This window comes from Trachypithecus francoisi, unplaced genomic scaffold, assembly GCF_009764315.1.
Source record: "Trachypithecus francoisi isolate TF-2019V2 unplaced genomic scaffold, Tfra_2.0 Lachesis_group19, whole genome shotgun sequence".
Taxonomy (NCBI): Eukaryota; Metazoa; Chordata; class Mammalia; order Primates; family Cercopithecidae; genus Trachypithecus; species Trachypithecus francoisi.
The window spans coordinates 23,957,810-23,982,524 of NW_022681464.1; the positions used below are offsets into that span (position 1 = coordinate 23,957,810).

General features: G+C 44.8%; 1 protein-coding gene across 2 annotated transcripts in view; it reads right to left on the reverse strand.

Annotated features, from left to right (window-relative positions):
- Positions 1-14,465, reverse strand: part of RNF125 (ring finger protein 125) — a 49,811-nt gene extending 35,346 nt beyond the window's left edge. For both annotated transcript variants that reach the window (XM_033178049.1, XM_033178050.1), the window contains exon 1: positions 13,815-14,465. In XM_033178049.1, coding sequence (XP_033033940.1) covers positions 13,815-13,978 — 164 coding nt within the window. In that variant the 5' untranslated portion in view covers positions 13,979-14,465. The remainder of the gene's footprint in view (positions 1-13,814) is intronic.
- Between the last annotated feature and the right edge of the window lie 10,250 nt (positions 14,466-24,715).

Here is a 24,715-nt window from a genome sequence, read left to right on the forward strand (position 1 = left end):
CTGTTTATGGAAAGCATCTTTAATAAAGCTGGATAAAGTTTGGCTTGGGGGAAAAAAAATCACATAAATAGAAAGTGCTTGAGCTTGGCTGGGCATGGTGGCTCACGCCTGTAATCCCAGCACTTTGGGAGGTTGATGGATCACCTGAGGTCAGCAGTTCGAGACCAGCCTGGCCAACACAGAGTGAAACCCTGTCTCTACTCCAAAAAAAAAAAATGCAGCCAGGCATGGTGGCTTCAGCCTGTAAACCCAACACTTTGGGAGGCTGAGACGGGTGGATCGCTTGAGGTCAGGAGTTTGAGACCAGCCTAGCCAACATGGTGAGACTCCATCTCTACTAAAAATACAAAAAATTAGCCAGGTGTGGCGGCACATGCCTGTAATCCCAGCTACTTGGGAGGCTGAGGTGGGAGAACCACTTGAACCCAGGAGGTGGAGGTTGGAGTGAGCCGAGATCATGCCACTGCACTGCAACCTGGATGACAGAGGAAGACTCCATCTCAAAAAAAATACAAAACAAAACAAAATACAAAATTTAGCTGAGTGTGGTGGTGCATGCCTGTAGTCCCAGCTACTTGGGAAGTTGAGGCAGGAGAATCACTTGAACCCGAGAGGCAGAGGTTGCAGTGAGCCAAGATTGCGCCACTGCACTCCACCCTGGGCAACAGCAAGACTCTATCTCTCAAATAAAAAAAGAAAAGAAAAGAAAAGAAAGTGCCTGAACTTCGTTGGTCTTAAGCTGGGGTTTTCTGACCCAAATTTCGGTAACCTTTTATTCCACCACCACAGCTACCCCAGTTGGAAAGAGCAATATTTTAAGATCAAGAAATCTAAGTCCTCTGCTATACATATTTTACTTATTTCTATCTCAGCTGATTATAAGTTCTAAGGTACAATCTGACCTTGAATGTCTCTGAGTCTCTAAGAATTGGTTCTCAAAGTATAGTCTATGAATGAAATTTATGACAAATGGCTCAAATGCGCAACTCATAATTAACATTTCTAATACAACACCTATGGTTCTAACATGAATTATCTGCTTACATTATTTAGAGGCAAGCAGGTAACATTTTGTTTTTTGTCAACTAGCAGTTTTCCCTTTTTCTTCCCCCCCGCGCCCCCCCCCCAACAATTTGAGTTGTATGCCAGTGCAAGCAGAATACAAATACTGGTGCCGAGCCCTATGGGGGACACTTGTAAACATTATCCCCTATAATTGTAGGCTCCTATGATAATTCATAAAATGCTGCTGTGCTAACCCGGGCGCAGTGGCTCACGCCTGTAATCCCAGCACTTTGGGAGGCGGAGGCGGGTGGATCACGAGGTCAGGAGATTAAGACCATCCTGGCTAACACAGTGAAACCCCGTCTCTACTAAAAATACAAAAAATTAACTGGGCGTGCTGGCAGATGCCTGTAATCCCAGCTACTAGGGAGGCTGAGGCAGGAAAATGGCATGAACCTGGGAGGCGGAGGTTGCAGTAAGCCAAAATCACGCCACTGCACTCCAGCCTGGGCGACAGAGAGATTCTGTCTCAAAAAAAAAAAAAAAAAAGTGCTGCCGTGCTTTCTCCTCATTTTATTGATGGCAAACTAAGGTTCAGAGTAGGTAGCAATGTGCCCAGTTTCTGCAGCCACAAACAGTAGTGTTCGGATCCTTAAACAGTTTAGGTAGGGCCTCAAATTTTGTTGTCTTTTCAAGAAACCTCAGTTCTTCCCAGTGACAAGCGGAAGCCACAAATATAAGACCATGAATGTGCCTATATAACCAGGAGTCTTGATATAATGAATGTGTCCCCCCAAAGTTCAGGCATGAAAACTTGGTTCCTGTTGTGGTGGTATTGAGAGGTGGAGCCTTCAGGAGACATTTAGGTCATAGGGGCTCCACTATGATGAATGACGAATGCCATTACCACAGGAGTGGGCTAGTTCTTGCAGAAGTGGCTTTGCTATAAAAGTAAACTCTCTGAGGCAGGAGGATCGCTTAAGCCCAGGAGTTTGAGTCCAGTCTGGACAACATAGTGAGACCCCCATCTCTAAAAAATAAAATAATAAAGTAATAAGCGAGCGCTCTCACATGCATTTTCCCACTCTTCCAACTTCTTTCTACCTTTCCACCAGGGGATGACCCTAGCCAGGTCCCGGCACCACGCTCTTGGACTTCCTAGCCTCCAGAACTGTGAGCTGAAAAAATTATTTTCTTTATCCATTACCTAGTCTGCAGTATTTGATAAATACCCATTCTTTAGAATGCCCTTGGCAGACAGGAAAGGTCCATTCAGTTGGTTGGGGGCCTTAGAATTTTATTTTTGGTTTACACTGGGATTGCACATGTCCTGTAAGAATAAAAGCATTCATGAATATTTCTGGATCAATTTTAAACTCACCAGGAAGACTCTCAGACTCTACTTAGGAAACCACCAATTTAGTGCAGGCTTTACTGCTCATACTTGACCACAAATTGAACGTTTCAATCCATTTACCTGAAAGTACTTCAGAATTATCCTAAACAGAGTTTCATTTTCTAAAAATTAGGTACATTCACTGCTGGGTGGGGTGGCTCACGCCTGTAATCCCAGCACTTTGGGAGGCAGAGGCAGGCCGATAACCTGAGGTCTGGAGTTTGAGATCAGCCTGGCCAACATGGTGAAACCCTGTCTCTACTAAAAATACAAAATTAGGTGGGCATGGTGGCATGCGCCAGTAGTCCCAGCTACTCAGGAGGCTGAGGCAGGAGAATCTTTTGAACCCAGGAGGCGGAGGTTGCAGTGAGCCAACATCGCGCCACTGCACTACAGCCTGGGAGACAGAGCAAGACTCTGGCTCAAAAAATAAAATAAAATAAAATAATACAAAATAAAAATAAAAATTAGGTACATTCTATGACTTAGAACAGTTGTATCTGAGGTCAATGGAGACTTGGCTCTTTCTATCTTATAGTGTGCTCCAGTTCACTGAGCTCTCTTCAGCCCATTCTCAACCTTTAGATAACTCAGTCTCCAGCCCTGATCTCTTTCCCCCAATCTATTCCTCCATAGCCTTTGGCTATTTCCATTTGGATATCTGCCTATCAGACTGCTGTACATTCAGCAGGCCCATTCATGAGTGCACTCACTTCCTCCTGGGTCAGTCTCTCTGACCCTGTTTATCCACCTGCCTTAAAGCCCAGCAGTTGGTTTTTATATCTTTCTCCCTTGCATCTACTATTTTCAATCTGAAACAAATGTCTTCGAACATTTCCTTTAAATGTAAATCTGTTTTTTTTTGTTTTTGTTTTCTTTTGAGGCAGGGTCTTGTTCTGTCACCCAAACTGAAGTGCAGTGGTGCAATCACTGCTCACAGCAGCCTCCCGAGCTCAAGTGATCCTACCACCTCAGCCTCCCAAGCAGCTGGGACTACAGGCATGCACCACCATGCCCAGCTATTATTATTATTTTTTTTTTTTTTTGCAGCAATGAGGTCTCACTATGTTGCCCAGGCTGGTCTCAAACTCCTGGGTGGAACTGGTGGCTGGGTTCCACCTCGGCCTCCCAAAGTGCTGAGATTACAGACATGAACCACCACACCCAGCCTCCAGACTCCTTTTAAGTTCCATTTATACAGCTCCAAGTTATCTACTGGCTCTCACCACAGCTCTCTAACAGAAGATAAGGCAGAAGTGAGAAGGCTTTTCCCTCAAATCTATTTTTTACAACTGATACAGCAATATGAATAAAGTCCATTTAAAATTATAAAACATTAAAGTGAAACTTTACTTAAAGTCCAACAAACGAAAAAGAACTAAGCTAAAAGTGAGGCTATCTGAGACATCTTGGAAATGTCATAGATCAACCTTTCGTGGCACAGTGTTCTTCCAAAAGAAATACAGAGATAAGAAATAATACCTGTTCCTGTGGGTTTCGCTTATGGAATGACTGAAGGAAACAGAAACCATGTTTTGAGCCTTTACTATGGGATATCTTTACATTTTAAATATTCATAAAAATACCACTACTCATCCCATTTTACTTTTTTTTTTTTTTTGAGGCGGAGTCTCGCTCGGGGCTGGAGTGCAGTGGCCAGATCTCAGCTCACTGCAAGCTCCGCCTCCCAGGTTTATGCCATTCTCCTGCCTCAGCCTCCCGAGTAGCCGGGACTACAGGTGCCCGCCACCTCGCCTGGCTAGTTTTTGTATTTTTAGTAGAGACGGGGTTTCACCGTGTTCGCCAGGATGGTCTCGATCTCCTGACCTCGTGATCCGCCCGTCTTGGCCTCCCAAAGTGCTGGGATTACAGGCTTGAGCCACCGCGCCCGGCCCATCCCATTTTACAAATGAAGAAACTTGAGATTCAAAGACATTAAGCAACTTAGTAGTAAAGAAAATCGGCTGGGCGGGTGGCTCAACCTGTAATCCCAGCATTTTGGGAGGCTGAGGTGGGCAGATCACTTGAGGCCAGGAGTTTGAGACCAGCCAGGCCAACATAGCGAAACCCCATCTCTACTAAAAAATACAAAAATTAGCCGGGCATGGTGGCACATGTCTGTAGTCCCAGCTACTCAGGAGGCAGAGGTTGCAGTGAGCTGAGATCACACCCCAGCACCCCAGCCTGAACAACAGAATGAGACTCCATCTCCAAAAAAAAAAAAAAAGGAAACAAAATATTTTACCCCAAAAAATAATTATTTGACATACTTTGAGATGGCTATTGAGATGGCCTGCAGAAAGGAAAAGCCCTGAAAAGCTGCATGTTGTAGGGGAGAGCTGCATTGGTAAAGTCTACATTAGTGAAATAAATAGGCTTTCTCTGAGGTCTCCTTTGCCCCATCTAGGATGATTAACCAAGAGTCTGAAACGTTTGAAGGTCTAACAGAGAAACTTACCATGGACTATTACCTATTCTTTTTTTTTTTTTTTTTTTTTTTTAAAGACAGAATCTCGCTCTGTCACCCAGGCTGGAGTGCAGTGGCGCAATCTCGGCTCACTGCACGCTCAGTCTCTCGAGTTCACGCCATTCTCCTGCCTCAGCCTACCCAGTAGCTGGGACTACAGGCGCCGGCCACCACGCCCAGATAATTTTTTGTATTTTTAGTAGAGACGGGGTTTCACCGTGTTAGCCAGGATGGTCTCCATCTCCTGACCTCGTGGTCCGCCCACCTCGGCCTCCCAAAGTGCTGGGATTACAGGCGTGAGCCACCACGCCCGGCTGACTACCATCTGTTCTTTCTGAGAGCTGCTACCTGTCTAACTTTCTTCTGTATAACAAGACCACCTTTGCCCCTTACCGTTTTTTTTCCCTCTTATAACCTCTGGTGCCATCTTGCAATCCCCCATTCTTCTGTAACCTCAGGTATAAAAACATCAAGCATCTGCCGGGTGCGGTGGCTCATACCTGTAATCCCAGCACTTTGGGAGGCCGAGGCGGGCGGATCACAAGGTCAGCAGATTGAGACCATCCTGGCTAACACGGTGAAACCCCGTCTCTACTAAAAATACAAAAAAATTAGCCGGGCATGCGCCTGTAGTCCCAGCTACTCGAGAGGCTGAGGCAGGAGAATGGCATGAACCCGGGAGACTCAGCGTGCAGTGAGCTAAGATCACACCACTGCACTCCAGCCTGGGAGACAGAGCAAGACTCCGTCTCAAAAAAAAGAAAAAAAAAAAATCAAGCATCTGGTCCTTTCTTTCACTTTTCATATTTTTTATGACTCCCATGCCCATATGCACATTAATAAATGCGTATGCTTTTATCCCATTAATCTGTTATCTGCCTGCTTTATAGACTCAAAGTATCAAAACTTTAGGGGAAAAATTTAAGCTTCACTAAATTTTTGGTGTTGTGATCCGGATATAAGTCATTTTGTTCATTCTAGAGCCAATGAATGGGATCTTGGAACAATGGATAAAAAGCCAGCAAAGAAAGGTGAACTCATTTTTTTTTAACCAAGTCAGTTCTCCTCTCTGATCTCTGCCTATAGTGCCTGGTCAAATGTGGATGGTATGAGTCTCTGTGTTTTATCTTTTCTAAATTTGGATCAACAGGGAAAAACATATAAATTAGTTCTTGTATTGGTTTGAATCGCTTTTAAAATAAATGAATGGCTATATTTAAAAAAAAAACCTTTTAGAGCTCACATCTTAAATAGCTACCTTATTGGTACCTATGAAAAGATAGAAAAGGAATACAGGTTTAGAAACTCCCTCGGCAAGACTGTTGAAAAGTAGAAATCAGATATAAAACAAAGTTAAAATCCTTTGTACTCAAACTGCATGCTTTAGATTCCTTATGAAATTTGTTTAAAAAAAAAAAAAAAAGACTCCATCCTGTAGTCTAGTGGTAAGGATTCTGCACTTTCACCTCTGCAGCCTGGATTCAATTCCCTTTCAGGAACAAGTCCCTAGGAGACAGAAACCCTTTAACTCAGGAAGGAAAAATAAAAGAAACACTTGGAAAAAATTAGTTTGAATTGTTTTGAATTTATATCTGTATAACTTAACCTTTGGGGTACCCGTTCCTATTGTAAGCCTCTCATCCAGCTGTTGTTTTCCTCTGTCTTAAACAGTAGAGAATATGGCCAGACAAAAATGTGGGTTGTATCCCATTCGCGGCTGGCAAAACTTTCCTTTCTTTAAGCTGTTGTAGGGAACGATCTGGATTTTGAAAGGGTTGCAACTTTTGCTCCCTCTTAGGAAACCTTGGTTAAAGCCATCAAGAGCTTCTTGGTTTCAGTCTCAAATGTTCTTATTTGTTTTGATTTTGAGTTATTTCCCTTGGTTAAAACTCTGGTTTATACTTAGAGTGTGATAGTAACTTTTTCCCCATTAATCTGCTTCCTCTACAGAGAGACATACCTCCTGCTACGGCTGGGAACCAAACAGATGAGTAGAGGTGGGTACCCCTCAGACAGGGGGTGCTGGGAGGGTCTGGGGAGAAAGAGGCACGAATGCCACAGCTACCATTCTCTCTGCTCCCACAAAAGACTGGGTGCGCAGGCTGGAGACAGTGGTTCACACCTATAATCCCAGCACTTTGGGAGGCCGAAGCAGGCAGATCACCTGAGGCAGGAGTTTGAGAGCAGCCTCATCAACATGGTGAAACCCCATCTCTACTAAAAATACAAAAATTAGGTGGGCGTGGTGGCACACCCCTGTAGTTCCAGCTACTTAGGATGCTGAGACAGGAACATTGCTTGAACCCAGGAGGCAGAGGTTGCAGTGAGCCCAGATCGGGCCACTGCACTCTAGCCTGAGTGACAGAGCAAGACTACGTCTCAAAAAACGACTGGGTGCTCAGAGGACAAAATGTTTGCTGCTTGCATATTTAAAAGGATTTTTAGGCTGAGGCACGAGAATCGCTTGAACCTGGGAGGCGGAGGTTGCAGTGAGCCGAGATTGCGCCGTTGCACTCCAACGTGCGCAACAGAGCAAGGCTCCATCTCAAAAAAAAAAAAAAAAAATTTAAGAAAAATGGCTCTATGGTCAAAAGCTAGCTTAATTAATAGCTGATATTCTCTGTTCTCTTTCAAATCCTGTTTCTCCCATGGGAACTTCTTAGTCAACTAGACCTTTGTTTGTTCCTCAGACTCCTACTAAAACTGTATTGGCCTTTTGAAGCTTAAAATCTCCCCAAATTGTCTCCTCTAAGACTTGTTCTTCCATTTCCTTCCCCTTCTGCCCCTCCTCCTTTTTGCCATTTTTGATACCACATGAAGAGGCCTAGAGGGGACCTCTATCAACCCTGAGACTCCTTGAGGAACACACACACATGCATATACAAACACAAAAGCCACCAGTCGCCCCTCTTTGGGGGTCCTCTGTCTTCTTCTTTTCTTCTTCTTCTTCTTTTTCTTTTTCTTTTTTTTTTTTGAGACAGAATTTCACTCTTGTCACCCAGGCTGGAGTGCAATGGCATGATCTCAGCCATTGCAACCTCCATCTCCTGGGTTCAAGTGATTCTCCTGCCTCAGTCTCCCGAGTTGCTGGGATTACAGGTGCCTGCCACACCCCTGGCTAATTTTTTTGTATTTTTAGTAGAGATGGGGTTTCGCCATGTTGGGCAGGCTGGTCTCGAACTCCCGACCTCAGGTGATCCACCCGCCTCAGTCTTCCAAAGTGCTGGGATTACAGGTGTGAGCCACCACGCCTGACCGTTAGGGGTCCTCTGTCTCTTACTGAGCCACAGAAGCCGTGGGCAGGGTCCATCCTCTCATGTCTAAAGTTCTGCTCTCATGCATTAAACGTCCTAATCTCTTTGGCTTTTGGATACTGGTGTGTGCGTGTGATATATGTTGTGTCTACACGTATATATATGTTTACAGGTGTGTTTGTACAGTCTGTGTGGTACCAAACTGACTTCTAAATAAATGAGTACTCACAAATTAACTATCCCAAATGTTTTTCAAAGTTCATATGACTTTAGTAATCTTTGGTAAATCAAGCTAGGATTTTTGTTTTTGTTTTTTGAGAACGACTCTCGCTCTGTCACCCAGGCTGGAGTGCAGTGGTGCGATCTCAGCTCACTGCAACCTCTGCCTCCTAGGTTCAAGCGATTCTTCCACCTCAGCCTCCATGTGTGCCACAATGCCCGGCTAATTTTTTTAGTATTTTCAGTAGGGACAAGGTTTCACCATGTTGACCAGGCTGGTTTCCAACTCCTGGGCTCAAGTGATCCGCCTGCCTCGGCCTCCCAAAGTGTTGGGATTATAGATGTGAGCCACTGTGCCCAGCAATAAAGCTAGTTTTAAATTGTTGGTTGGCTGGTGTGGTGGCTCATGCCTGTAATCTCAGCTCTTTGCGAGGCTAAGGCAGGAGGATCAATTGAGCCTAGGAATTCAAGATTGGCCTGGGCAACACAGGGAGACCCTGTCTCTATAAAAAAATAAAATTTTAGCAGGCTGTGGTGGGGCATGCTTGTCGTTCCAGCTACTAAGGAGGTTGAGGTATGAGGATTGCTTGAGTCCAGGAATTTGAGATTGCAGTAGGCTATGATCACATCACTGAGTAGTTTATTCTTAGATCATGTCTCTAAAAACAAACAAAATTACTGGAAATAAGAGAAACAATTCTTCAGGCAGAATATACAAAAAAAGCAAGATATGTTTTTGGAGAGAAAGGTTATAAGAATGGCATGAGGCCGGGTGTGGTGGTACATGCCTGTAATCCCAGCAACTTGGGAGGCTGAGGCAGGAAAATCGCTTGAACACAGGAGGCGGAAGTTGCAATTAGCCAAGATCATGCCACTGCACTCCAGCCTAGGTGACTCAGTGAGACTCCGTCTTAAAAAAAAAAAAAGAATGGCATGAAGTGTGATTTTTTTGTTAATGGAAAATTAATTTTGTCCAGAAGTTATTTAAAGATTGTTTCAAATTGAAAGAATAAAAAAAGATATAGATAAAACTAAATGAATATAGAAAGTTGGAAATAGAAGAAAAATTCTAAGAGGTTATAAAAGATATGTAAATCTTATCTTGTGTGGTCAAAGCTGACTGAAATTAGATGGACTTGTTTATTAGGCTTTATTTAAATTAGCTTTATTATTGATATATTGATTCAAAAGTAAAATACGGTTTTCTCTTTTGAACAAGACTTTTGTGTATTAGAGATGGGGTCTCGCTATGTTGCCCAGGCTGGTCACAAACTGCTGGTCTCAAGTCATCCTCCTGCATTGGTCTTCCAAACTGCTGGGATTCCAGGCATGAGCCACTGCACCTGGGCAAGTATACTTTTGTGAGCAAAATAATTTACCTTTTTCTCTTTGGATTGACAAATTGTTTTTTGAGTATTCTTATTTCGTGGCAATATAGTTACATGCATAAGTTTAGTAACAGTCTGAACAGGACATAATTGGAGACAGTGGTTATTTTACCAAGGCTTTAACTGGAATGTCATACTTAGATACATGATCAAACTGCTTTGAGGGACTAAGATTGACATTAAAAAGCCAATAGACTTAGAAAAAGATTGGCCTGGTACCCTGTGTATATGGTTCCCTTACAAAATTCCTGACCTTGCGGTATGTAAAGAATTGTCACTTTCTTGGCTGGGTACAGTGGCTCACTCCTGTAATTCCAGCACTTTGGGAGGGTGAGGCAGGCAAATCACCTGAGCTCAGGGGTTCAAGACCAGCCTGGGCAAAATGGCGAAACCCTGCCTCTACAAAAAATACAAAAACTAGCTGGGCATGGTGGTGCGTGTCTTTAATCCCAGCTACTAGAGTGGCTGAGGCAGGAGAGTCACTTGAACCCAGGAGGCGGAGGTTGCAGTGAGCTGAGATCACGTCACTGCCCTCCAGCCTAGGCAATAGAGAGAGACTCCATCTCAAAATAAATGAGTAAAAAATAGCCAGGCATGGTGGCAGGCACTTGTAGTCCCAGCTACGTGAGAGGCTGAGGCAGAAGGATTGCTGAGCCCAGGAGGCAGAGGCTGCAGTGAGCCATGATTGCACCACTACACTGCAACCTGGGTGACAGCGTGAGATCCCACCTCTAAAAATAAATAAATAAATAATAAAAGGAAATAAAGGAAATGTTAAAATGGGGGACTCAAGGAAACTGAAAATATTTCACCCCAAAATGTACTTCTTTGACATATTCCCGCATACAGGAATAACCCTGAAAAGCTGCCTTTTGTGGAGGAGACTTGTATCTGTAGAGAAGATCTACACTGGTGAAATAAACAACCAGGCTTTCTTGGAGCCACCTCCTTGTCTGTACCTAGGAAATTATTAACTGAAAGTCTGACACCTATGAAGGTCTGACAGAGCAACTTAACACAGGCTCATGCCTATTCTTTCTAGGAGCTGCTATCGATGAAGTTTTATCTGCATAACTAGACCATCTTTGCCCCAGTACCTTCTTTCTGTCGCCCTCCCATAACCATGTTCCAAGCCCCTATTCTGGTGTAACCTCAAGATGGTATAAAAGCATAAGCATCTGGCCCTTTCAGTTTTCATAGTTTGTATGACTCCCGTGCCCATATGCACATTAATACATTTGTAGGCCTTTCCTCCCTTGTTCATCTATTAGCAGTTTGTTTCATAGACTCAAGTGATCAAACCTTTAGGGGAAAAAAATCAAATACAAATTTCCCTACAGTGGTCACACAGCTGGCTAGTGGCAGAGGGGAATTTCAAATCCAGCTTTCTATAAGTGCCAGTTACTACTGCATCACAATACAACTTATAAAGTGCTCTATACATATTCATTCAAGGTACTGTTGTTACTATTAAACTTGTTTGACTTGAAAATCAGCATAAACCACCAGTTCAATATGTCTGAAAATGAAGCTTCAATATGGGATAATAAAATACAGAAGGTTCATTTGCATTTATTCATTTTCCAACTTAATTTCAATGGAAAAGAGTAATTCATTTAGAATGTACAAATGGCATTAACAACGCTCATAATCTCTACTGCAGAAAGGACTCTGGTTAACATTTATAAAGTGGAAGGGGCCCAAGTAAGTTTGCCAAAAGGAGGAATATGGAAATTCTGCCCACAGCTAGAACAATGGACATAGATTTGTCAAAACAAAGAACAGTAAAGAGAGGAAAGGCAATTTGTTCAGCCCTTGTAATGCTATTTTATGGTTATTTTTCCAGTTGCTAGTTTCCTATTCACTTTAACAAAGAAAAAGATTAAACAAAAAATTTAACATTTTGCAAATTTATATTATCCTTTAGTAGAAAGAAGAATATTGTAAATGGTAAGTTATAATAGTCAAAGTCCAAAACAGGAAAACAATCTCCACTCAGATCATTGAATTAGCAGCAAAGCGGTCTATTCCAAAAAGAATCTTCAAAACGCCCACTGTTTATGTTTTGCACAACTTCAAAGTTTTAATGCTAATAATGATTCAGTTTAAATGGAGGTATCTTTAGGCTGTTATTGCCCTAAAATTATCAATATATTTTATGACTCACACAGCCCATCTTGGCTTCCAGATTGGCCTGTGGATATTACGTTAATGAGCTACATTTGGACAGCTGAGCAACAACACTAGTAATCAGAAAGGAGGGTAAATTTAAGCCTCGAGTTTTAAGAACAAAGCTGAAACAACAGGCCTTGAAAATACAGCTACGAAATACTGCCCAAAGCACTCTTTATTTATACATTGTGCAGGCTGCACACTTTTCTCCCTGGCTCACAGGTGGGCAGTGGTGAAAACTGCTTTTCAGATACAAGGCCATAGGTATTAAGGATCACCTAAGGATTCCAGGTGTGAGCCACCATGCCCGGCCTCAAAACTTCTGAATGCAAGTGCACAACATGTTTTTAAGGACTACCTAAATCCTTTCAAAAGTGATCCTCAAAAGTAATAACGCTATTTCTTTCTTCCTGCTAAGCCAAATGCTGGTACATGCCACTGTGGTATTGCACAGGGCTTCATCATACTAGTCACCCTTCAAAGGACATTAAGTAGGCTTCGACTTCTGATCTGTGCAGACACACACACACACACACACACACACACACACGTATCCACGAACAAAATTCAAACCAAAGAGAGAAGGCTGGGTGCAGTGTCTTACACCTTTAATCCCAGCACTTTGGGAGGCCGAGGTGGGTGGATCAATTGAGGTCAGGAGTTCAAGACCAGCCTGGCCAACATGGTGAAACCCCATCTCTACTCAAAATTCAAAAACTAGCCGGGTGTGGTCGTGGGCACCTGTAATCCCAGCAACTCGGGAGGCTGAGGCAGGAGAATCACTTGAGCCGGGGAGTCGGAGGTTGCAGTGGGCGGAGGTTGCAGTAAGCCAAGATCGCGCCACCGCACTCCAGCTTGGGCGACAGAGTCAGATTCTCTCTCTCTTTCTCTCTCTCTCATACACACACACACACACACACACACACACACACACACAGTAAACAGAGAGCACAAATTCACAGATCCAACTCCACCAGTTACTCAAACACACATTAAGCATGTGCCAATTTTATATAGGAACTTTGTTTTTAAACTCTTCTTAGAAACGACCACGGCTTTGCACCAACTGCGAGTTTTAGCTAAGTACTATGCCGTTTTGAGAAAGTTATTTTACTCTGTAATTTCTGCCGGTTTGGAGAGACGGTGCGTAAAGCAGGTAGTCTGCCATCTCCTGTCACATTGTGGCTGGGTTTTGAAGGAGTACATTCAGGGGCTTGCGGCTAACGTCCAAGCCCCACCCTAGCAGGTTGTTAAACTCTTAACGACTGTGGAAAGTCACTGGGAAGCTCCAGTTTGACTTGCTCTTTGAGGGGATGGGTGTCTGTGTTGGGAAAGGGTAGCAGGGATGGGGGTGGAAAACACTTTGCACAGATCCTTGTTTGTTTAAGACGAGCCTCTGTGAGCATTCTGGGAACACGTGCACAGCTCCAGCAAAACAAAACGGACCCGGGTTTCTGGGGCAGAGGGAAGCGCAGCCCGTTCCACCGTGTTCAGCGGGGTAACTGAGCTTTGAGGGAGCCCCTGCCTTGCAGTTGGAGCTCGTTTCTTTTTCGTGCCCGGGCGAGCGAGCGCTCGTTCTCCAGCCAAGAGCACCCTCCCCTGTTGGCGAGCCCTGGCTCTGGGCGGGACCCGTGCCTGGATCCCCTTCTCTGGAGCTCCGCACCTGGACTTCAGGAGGAGGCTGCGCAAGGGGGCTACAGGGCCCGACTGTTTCTTTTTTCTCCTCCCGAAATCCTGTGTCACCTTCCGACCGGCGTTTTCCCCGTGGCCCCGCACCCGACGGGTCCAGGTTTCTCTCTGCAGCAGTTTCCTAACGCGCTGTCTTCCGTCCCCCTCCTTCCCCACACCATGCTCTCAGCTTCCCGACATCGCCCTCCTTGGGGGGGGCCAAACCGAGCTCCCCTGGCACTTACACGTGGCCACAGCGGGTCCGGACAGGCTGGTGTAACACCTCAAGGCACACGGCGCAGTCGAAGGACGTGACGGGCAACTCCGGGTCCCCCCTGCGCTCCAAGGCCCGCGGGGTGGCAGAGGCGGGAGCCGATTTGCCGCTGTCGCTGCTCAGCACGGAGCCCATCGCTGTGCCTCTCGCCCAGACAGCTGCCAAGCACTCAGTGCCTGCTGCAGGGTTGTTTTGTTGTCGTGCGGTGAAGGAAGGAAGTCCCGGCCCAGCTGCGATGGCCGCCTCCCAGCGCGCGCAGCTCGCGCAGCCCAGAAGCAACCTCCGCCGCTGCGCCCAACCCTGGTCTAGGGCAGGGCAAGTGCGCGGCCGCGGGGCTGAAATCTTCGGCAAGCCGCCTAGGTTAAGGCGCGGAGGCGGAGGCGGAGGCGGCAGCCGCCCGGTGCTCTGTCTTGTGGTATTGGGAGGATTGAAACCTGAAACCTCAACTGCAGAGAAGAGGACTTGAGGCAGTAGTAAACCTTCCAAGCTATCACACACAGCCTCTTTCCCCACTGTCAGAAGTTAAGTGCGGGCGTGGCCATGCTTAATGGTAATCAGAGAACAGCCGCTTGTAAGGTGATGGATAGGACCATCCTCCACTGTTGTAATCACAATAAGCTGCAAAGATTGAACTATGACCTATGATTGGACGTCTGCTAAGACGGTGCTATCATTACTCTGTCATCCAATCAATAGTCCGTTAATGGAGAGATAGCCCGGGTAGTGGAAAGAGTTCTGGAGATTCGGATTCCAATCCTACCTCTCGTACAGATATTTTAGTGCTAAACCCTGCAGTCTGCAGTTTCCTCTGCGGTTCAGGATTTCCTCTGTTGTTTGTACTCTCCCCATCCCGCCCTTTAAATGTGATCAGCCGGGCGCAGTGGCTCACGCCTGTAATTCCAACACTTTGGGTAGGCCGAGGCGGATGGATCGCTTGAGGTCAGGAGTTCGAGACCAGCCTGGCCAACATGATGAAACCCCCCCGTCTCTGCTAACAATGCAAAAATTAGCCGGGCGTTAATTCACAACTTTTACGAAGACTTATTTCGTGCCCACTGTACGCTAGACTCAGTTCTAGTGATGGAGACACAACTGTCAACAAGCAAACAAAATCCCAGTTCTCACAGAACTTACTTGAAAAAACAAAACCAAAACTTTACTTTGAGGTAATTATAGATTCGCAGACAGTTGTAAGAATAGTACATAGTACATAATACACATATACAATAATATATAATGTAACACATGGGATATAATAACGCATATAATACATGTATGTATTTAACAGGCCATAAACTTCATCCAGTTTACCCCAGGCTTTACTTTTAATTAGGAGATATAGGCCGGGTACCGTGGCTCACGCCTGTAATTTCAGCACTTTGGGAGGCTGAGGTGGGAGGATCACTTGAGCACAGGAGCCAAGATCACGCTACTGCAATCCATCCTGTGCGACGGAGCGAGACCCTGTCTCAAAAAACAAACCAAGCTGGGGCAGTGGCTCACGCCTGTAATCCCAGCACTTTGGGAGGCCAAGAAGGACAGATCACCTGAGGTCAGGAGTTCGAGACCAGCCTGGCCAACATGGTGAAACCCTGTCTCTACTAAAAATACAAAACTTAGCTGGGTGTGAGCTACTTGGGAGGCTGAGGCACGAGAATCGCTTGAACCCGAAAGGTGGAGGCTGCAGTGAGCCGAGATCATGCCACTGTACTCCAGCCCGGGCAACAGAGGGAGACCCTCTCTCAAAAAACCAAAACAGGCCAGGCACAGTGGCTCATGCCGAAGTGCTGTAATCCCAGCACTTTGGGAGGCCGAGGCAGGCGGATCACGAAGTCAGGAGTTCAAGACCAGCCTGGCTAACATAGTGAAACCCTGTCTCTACTAAAAATACAACATTTCTTTAGTAAAAATTTTTGTACTAAAAATGCAAAAATTAGCCAGGTGTGGTGGCACATGCCTGTAGTCCCAGCTATTCGGGAGGCTGAGGCAGGAGAACCGCCTGAACCCAGGAGGTGGAAGTTGCAGTGAGCCGAGAGCACGCCACTACACTCCAGCCTGGGTGACAGAGGGAGACTCTGTCTCAAAAACAAACAAACAACAAACAAACAAAAGGAAGATATATGTAATCAATCAATAAACAAATAAACAAAATCAGATAATCAGAGCCATGAAGAAGATAAAACAGTAACTGACAATGAGGAGAAGACTAAACTCAGAATAATTTTTGGATGAAGTGACATTTGAGCAGAGCCATGAATAATGGAAAGAAGTGAGCCGTTCAAAGATTTAGGAAAAAGTGTGGTAAGCACTGGAAACAGTGCTTACTGGGAACAGTGAATGAGACAGGACCAAAGAAAGGAAAGACCTATGGAGCTGGAGCATTAGGTGGTGGGTGGCAGGCGTAGGGGGCAATAAGATGAAAAGATAGTTATTCCTATCTTCGAAAGGAAAACAAAAACCTCCCTTTCATCCCACTTATGCCTCAACTCCTGCCCCATATCCCCTTCAAGGCCAAATCTCTTGATCTGATCCTCTACATTATGTCATCATTTCTTAATTATTCACTTCTTATTCAGTCCATTCTGGGTTCTGAACCAACCTGTCCACCTCCGTCTGTCCAAAAACTGCTTTATTATCAGTGTCACTGGTGACGTTCATGTAACTAATTCCAATAGATTCTTTTCAGCTATTTTTGTGCTTGACCCCTCAACTATTTTTGTCAGTGCTGACCATCCCCTCCTGGAAGCTCTCTGACTTTCCTTCTTTCTTTCTGGCTATTGTTTCTCTCCTTTGCCAGAGTCTCCTTCTCTACCGGCTCTGGGCTGGAGATCCTAGGATTCTGTCTTAGGACCTTTTCCCTTCTCCTCTCTGTTTCCCTCTCTCTTTCTCTCTCTCTCAAAAATCACACAGGTTCTGTCACTATTTTGGTTCCAAAGACTTTCACATCTTTATCTCCACCCCAGGCCATTCAAATGCCCAATAGCCCAATAGCTTACATGACTGACCATTTGACATAGACACCCTCAGCCCAATGTATCCAATAATGAACTCGTTATAGCAGCCACCACCTCACCTTCTCCAGTGGTTGATCTCTCTGTTAGCAAATGGCACTATGATCCACTTTATAGCTCAGTCTAGACACCTGGAAGTCATCCTTGATTTCCTCCTCTTATTCACATTGAATCAGTCATAATCACAATCCTGCCTCCAATATGTATCTCAATAGTTATTTTTTTTCTGAGATGAAGTCTGTCTCTGTCACCCAGGCTGGAGGAGTACAGTGGCACGATCTCAGCTCACTGCAACCTTTGCCTCCTGGGTTGAAGTGATTCTCCTACCTCAGCCTCCGGAGTAGCTCCGATTGCAGGCACATGCCACCACGCCCACCTAATTTTTTTGTATTTTTAGTAGAGATGGAGTTTCACTATGTTAGCCAGGCTAGTCTTGAACTCCTGACCTCATGATCTGGCTGCCTTGGCCTCCCAAAGTGCTGGGATTACAGGCGTGAGCCACCATGCTCATTTTCTTCTATTTCCATAGCCACCGCTTATTTTAAATCACTGCATTCTCTTGTGTGACTTATGGCAATAGTTCCTAACTGCCCTACCTGCATCCATCATTGCCTCTCTCCAGTTTATTATCCACATGGCAACTAAAGTGATCTTTAGAAAAGCAAACATCTTGTGTGCACAAAATCCTTTAATAGGTCTCCTAATCCTTAGGATTAAATTCCAAATCCTTAATATTATCTAAAAAGTCCTGCAAGAGGCCAGGTGCGGTGGCTCAAGCCTGTAATCCTAGCACTTTGGGAGGCCGAGATGGGCAGATCACGAGGTCAGGAGATCGAAACCATCCTGGCTAACATGGTGAAACCCTGTCTCTACTAAAAAATACAAAAAAACTAGACGGGCGAGGTGGTGGGCGCCTGTAGTCCCAGCTACTCAGGAGGCTGAGGCTGGAGAATGGCGTAAACCCAGGAGGCGGAGCTTGCAGTGAGCTGAGACCCGGCCACTGCACTCCAGCCTGGGCGACAGAGCGAGACTTCGTCTCAAAAAAAAAAAAAAAAGTCCTGCAAGACCTTACTCTTGGCCGGGCGCGGTGGCTCAAGCCTGTAATCCCAGCACTTTGGGAGGCCGAGACGGGCGGATCACGAGGTCAGGAGATCGAGACCATCCTGGCTAACATGGTGAAACCCCGTCTCTACTAAAAATACAAAAAACTAGCCGGGCGAGGTGGCGGCGCCTGTAGTCCCAGCTACTTGGGAGGCTGAGGCAGGAGAATGGCGTGAACCCGGGAGGCGGAGCTTGCAGTGAGCCGAGATTGCGCCACTGCACTCCAGCCTGGGCGACAGAGCGAGACTCCGCCTCAAAAAAAAAAAAAAAAAAAAAAAAAAAAAAAAAAGACCTTACTCTTAAATAACTATAATCAGTTAAGATACTTTTGATGGCAGAAATCAGAAATTCAACTAAAAGTGCCTCATTCAATAAGGATATTTATTATCGCCCAGCTCAGTGGCTTACACCGGTGATCCCAGCACTTTGGGAGGCAGAAGCAGGCTGATCACGAGGTCAGGAGTTCAAGACCAGCCGGGCCAATGTGCTGAAACTGCATCTCTACATTATACAAAAATTAGCCGGGCGTAGTGGCACACACTTGTAAGCCCAGCTACTCAGGAGGCTGAGGCAGGAGACTCGCTTGAACTGCAGAGGTGGAGGTTGCAGTGAGCCGAGATCATGCCACTGCACTCTAACCTGGGGCAACAGAGCAAGACTCTGCCTCAAAATATATATATATATATATATTTATTATCAAATATGGTAAATTAGTCCAGGGGTAAACAGTTCCAGAGATGTCTCAGCAGCTCAATTATGTCCTCACAGCCTCAGCCCCTTGCCATCCTCAGCATGTCTCCCTTATGGCTGAAATAGTCACCTCTATACACAACCTTCAAAAACAAAAAGGAGGCCGGGCGCGGTGGCTCAAGCCTGTAATCCCAGCACTTTGGGAGGCTGAGACGGGCGGATCACGAGGTCAGGAGATCGAGACCATCCTGGCTAATATGGTGAAACCCTGTCTCTACTTAAAAATACAAAAAAAACTAGCCGGGCAACGAGGCGGGCGCCTGTAGTCCCAGCTACTCGGGAGGCTGAGGCAGGAGAATGGTGTAAACCCGGGAGGCGGAACTTGCAGTGAGCTGAGATCCGGCCACTGCGCTCCAGCCTGGGTGGCAGAGCGAGACTCCGTCTCAAAAAAAAAAAAAAAAAAAAAGGAAAGGGTAAGATTTCCCCCTTGTAGCTCTCTCCCCTTTTATATGGGAGAAAAATGCTTCCTAGAGGCCTTCCTCTGCAGATTTCCCTTCCTATCTCATTGGTCAAAACTGGGCATCATTGCCATCCTAAATCAGTCCCTAGGAAAAGAGAACCGGAGCACTCTAATTGGCTTAAATTCATTATTTATTCCGTAGGACTTGGCACCTCAGCTGTCTGAAACAACATAACTAGGGTTCTTATACCAAGAAAGGAAATGAAACAATCGGATGGACCAACAGTAAGGTTTCCCAAAATAACTATTTTTCCACTTCCCAGGCTCAAGTGATCCTCCCATCTCAGCCTCCCAGGTAGCTGGAACTACAGGCGTACGCCAACATGCCCAGCTAATTTTTTGTATTTTTTGAAGAGATGGGGTTTCACCATGTTGCCCAGGCTTGTCAGTCTTTAAACGTGTAGATGACAAGGGTGATGATGATAACAGTGATGGTGATGGTGTCAGCCTGAAAATAAATTCACAATTTCATTTCTAATCCCTGAAGTATATCAAAAGTATAGATTAGTACAAAGAAAATTTGAAAGGCCTATAATCAACATCCTGTCACCAAAAAGACTAATGTATCTCTCAACCACCCCCAAAAAAAGCAAAGCTACAGCTCTTTAAAACATCTAGGAAAATACATACTTCACTTATTTATTTCCATGGAAGGGATGAAAAGAAATTAGTTCATAATTTCAAGCAGTGTCGAAGAAATGAGAAAAACATTCCTATATTCTCTGAAGTTTATTTATCAACAAAACTATTAGGAAACCTGAATGTTCATCATAGAGAAATGTTTTGTAAAGTATGGTAAATTCACTCAATGAATAGATAAAACAATGTTAAAAATGTTTGGCGCATCATTTTTAGGTCCATTAGAAAGTATTTCATAAAATAAAAAAAGTACGTAGACAAGATAATACATGGATATTTACTGTAGTGTTGTTATAGCAAAATATTAGAAACACTTTATTTTTGAGATATTTTATTTATTTATTCATTTCTGTGTTTATTTTATTTTGAGACAGTGTCGAATTCTGTCACCCAGTCTGGAAAGCAGTGGCTCACACATCACTGCAGCCTTGACTTCCTGGGCTGAAGCGATCCTCCTACTTCAGCCTCTTGAGTAGCTGGGACAACGGGCACATACCACCATGCTCAGGTAGTTTAAAAATGAGTTTTTTGTAGAGACAGAGTCTTGCTATGTTGCACAAGCTGGTTTTGAACTCCTGGGCTCAAGTGATCCTCCTGCCTTAACCTCACAAAGCACTTGGATGACACTCATGAGCAGCCAGCTAGAAACATTTTAAATATTCACCAATAGGTGATTGGTTAAATAAATTATGGCTATCTCCAGATTGCTGTGAGCCAAGATTGCGCCATTGCACACGAGCCCAGCGACAGAGTGAGACTCTGTCTCAAAAATAAACAAATGAATAAATAAAGGCATCTCCATACAATGGAGACGTGAGCCACTACCCTCGGCCTGTTGTTCTTTGAAACACTGTCTATGGTACCAAAAATATGCAAGCAACAAAATTTCTATTTATTAGAGGGATAATTAAATGTTACAGTGTAATATATTTAAAATATAAATATTAAATGCAGCAGTTAAAAAGAACTTTCGGTGGGGGGTGTGGGGACTGGATCTTCCTCTGTCATCCAGTCTGGAGTGCAGTGGCTCACTGTTCACTGCAGCTTCAACCTCCTGGGCTCAAGCAATCCTCCCACCTCAGCCTTCAGGTAGGTAGGACTAGAGGTGCCCACCACCATGCCTGGCTAAGTTTTTTTATTTTTAGTAGAGATGAGGTCTCACTATGTTGCCTAGGCTGGTCTCAAACTCCTGGGCTCAAGCAATCCTCTTGTCCCAGCCTCCCGGAGGGCTAGGAACACAGGCATGAGCCACAGCACTTAGCCTAACAAACAAAACTTTTGATAGCACTTAACTATGTATCAGGTATTATTCCAAGTGCTTTATATGTGTTAACTCATTTAATCATCATAATAACTCTATGAAATAGGTAACTAATGTTGTCATCCTGCTGTTTCCAGAGAAACAGAGGTACAGACAGTCCAAAAACTTGCCTCAGATTACATTTATGATAAAAAAAAACAGCTGAGTTGAAGCCAGGAATTCTGACTCTAAATGTTAATGAACTTAACCCCTACACAATATTGACCTTCTTCTAATTTTTCCAAGACATTGTTAACTAAAAAGAGATGTTACTGAAGAACACAAAAATCAGGCTGGGCGTGGTGGCTCACACCTGTAATCCCAGCACTTTCGGAGTCCGAGGCTGGCAGATCACCTGAGGTCAGAAGTTCGAGACTAACCTGCCAACATGGTGAAACCCTGTCTCTACTAAAACTACAAAAAGTAGCCGGGCATGGTGGCGGGCACCTGTGATCCCAGCTACTAGGGAGGCTGAGGCAGGAGAATTGCTTGAACCCAGGAAGCGGAGGTTGCAGTGAGCCGAGATTGCGCCACGGCACCCCAGTCTGGGCAACAGAGACAGACTCCATCTTAAAAAAAAAAAAAAACTGTGGACAGCAGGATTTGCTTGTTCCTAGCAAACTTGGAAGTGTGTCCCTTTTGTAATTGTTTATATTCTTAAACTTAACATTAAATTACAGGTTAATTTGGAAAGAACTGCCATGTTTACAGTGCTGAGTCCATAAATAAAGTATATCTCTCTATTTAAATGCTCTTTCAAATTCTTCAGTTTTTTGTTTGTTTGGTTTTGAGATAGGGTCTTACTCCTGCCCCTCAGGCTGGACTGTAGTGGCACAATCTTGGCTCACTGTAACCTCCGCCTCCTGGGCTCAAGCCATTCTCCTGCCTCAGCCTCCTGAGTAGCTGGGATTACAGGCACCTGCCACCACGCACAGCTAATTTTTGCATTTTTAGTAGAGACGGGTTTCACCATGTTGGCCAGGTTGGTCTTGAACTCCTGACCTCAGGTGATCCGCCAGCCTTCACCTTCCAAAGTGCTGGGATTACAGGAGTGAGCCATCGTGCCTGGCCATATATGCTTCTTATGGAGAAAAAAGATTCTATATTTCTCACTGAGGGAAGTCAATGCCCACACACTCAAGGCCACAGCTTTCTCTTGCTGAGTGTCCTTGGCAAGTTTTTTCTTTAGTCTTAGGTTCCCCATCTGAAAAAACACCGTGTTTACCTACAGAATTGTTGTGAGAGGTTAAATGCAATAGCAAGTAAATCCTTAAGTCATTGCCTAGTAGGTGGTGTTAAGTATCAGTTCTCTGTCTCTCTGACTTCAATCATTCTGAAAATATTCAATAAAAGCCTAATTTGTGTTAAGCACCTCATTAGACATTGGAGACACAGTCCAGAGCAAGGCCCAATGGAGTGAACGGCTATTACTTTCGGCTGCCAAGCACCTCTTCAGCTTCTTCTGTAACAGCACCATACACCCTTCCTTCGAGGGAATCGTTCTTTCATCAAGCCACAGATAGCATTTTGATTGATTACTATGAACTGTCTCACGTGAAGAGACCACCAAACAGGCTTTGTGTGAGCAACAAGGCTGTTTATTTCACCTGGATGCAGGCGGGCTGAGTCCGAAAAGAGAGTCAGCAAAGGGTTGTGGGATTATCATTAGTTCTAATAGGTTTTGGGATAGGTGGTGGAGTTAAGAGCAATGTTTTGGGGACAGGGGGTGGATCTCACAAGGTACATTCTTAAGGGTGGGGACAATTACAAAGAACCTTCTTAAGGGTGGGGGAGATTACAAAGTACATTGATCAGTTAGTGTGGGGTAGAAACAAATCCCAATGGTGGAATGTCATCAAGTAAGGCTGTTTTTACTTCTTCTGTGGGTCTTCAGTTGCTTCAGGCCATCTGGATGTCTACATGCAGGTCACTGGGGACATGATGGCTGAGCTTGGGCTCAGAGGCCCACATTCCTGTCTTCTTATATTAATAAGAAAAATAAAACAAAATAGTGGTCTAGTGTTGGGGCGGCGAAAATTTTTGGGGGTGGTATGGAGAGAGAATGGGCGATGTTTCTCAGGGCGGCTTCAAACAGGATTAGGGGTGGCATGGGAACCTAGAGTGGGAGAGATTAAGCTGAAGGAAGAATTTGTAGTAAGGGGTGATATTGTGGGGTTGTTAGAAGGAGCATTTGTCATATGGAATTATTGGTGATGGCCTGGATGCAGATTTGTATGAATTGAGAAACTAAACGGAAGACACAAGATCCGAAGAAGAGAAGGAGAAAAACAGGTATTAAAGGACTAAGAATTGGGAGGAACCAGAACATCTAATTAGAGAGTGTCCAAGGAGGTGTTAGGGGGTTTAGTGTAATTACTTGCTTGGTTGGCAAGTTTTTAGGCTCTATCTTTGAGTTTTTTTTAATGTTGTCATATACCAGGCCAGTCTGATTTAGGGAAAAACAACACCCTTCATTTAAAAATATACAGAGTCCTCCTTTCTCAGCAATGAGTAAATTGCGGTACTCGGTGATTTTGGAGGAAAGAAATGCAAAGCCAGCAATTGTTTGTTAAAGAAGGATTAGAAATGGCTAGGAGAGAGTGAGTGAGATTGATAGCGTGGTGGAGATAGCTGGGGAGAGGTAGAGGGTGGCATAAGAATGGGAACAAGAATAATTGAGTATAAAAGTAAAGGCCGGGCGCGATGGCTCAAGCCTGTAATCCCAGCACTTTGGGAGGCTGAGACGGGCGGATCACGAGGTCAGGAGATCGAGACCATCCTGGCTAATACGGTGAAACCTCGTCTCTACTAAAAAATACAAAAAACTAGCCGGGCGACGAGGTGGGCGCCTGTAGTCCCAGCTACTCGGGAGGCTGAGACAGGAGAATGGCGTGAACCCGGGAGGCGGAGCTTGCAGTGAGCTGAGAGCCAGCCACTGCACTCCAGCCTGGGTGGCAGAGCAAGACTCCGTCTCAAGAAAAAAGTAAAGAATAGGACTTCATCAGGGTGAAAGTGTTGGAGTGTGTCCTGTCAACAAAGATCATCTATCCACTCCAAAAGGGAGTCAAGAGTGGAGGACTGGGGATACATGTTCACGATGGAAAGGAAATGAGACGTTTTAAGAGGCAGGCTAACAGCTTGTAACCTACATGGAAGAGGTTATGAAATGACGACAGAATAGAATGGGCCTGTGGGTTGGAAGGAGATATTCTCCTTGGTCCAAGAACCATTTGCCTTGTGTGGGAAGAGATTGATAGGTGGAAACTTCAGTAGGAGAGTAAATAGGAGTGACCAGTGAGAAGGAGAAAAACTGGCCATGAGGGATAGAAGTTGGAACACTAGCTGCTTCTTTAGTTACCTTATCAGCATAAGCGTTGCCCTGAGCCATGGGATCTGATGCCTTTTGATGGCCCTTGCAGGGAATGACTCCAGCTTCCTTTGGAAGTAAAGCAGCTTTGAGAAGAGTTTTTATTAAAGAAGCATTAATAATGGAGGACCCTTGCATAGTAAGGAAATTTCTTTCTGTGCATATAACAGCATGGTGGTGCAGGATATGGTAGACATATTTAGAGTCAGTATAAATATTGATGCGTAGTCCCTTTGCAAGAGTG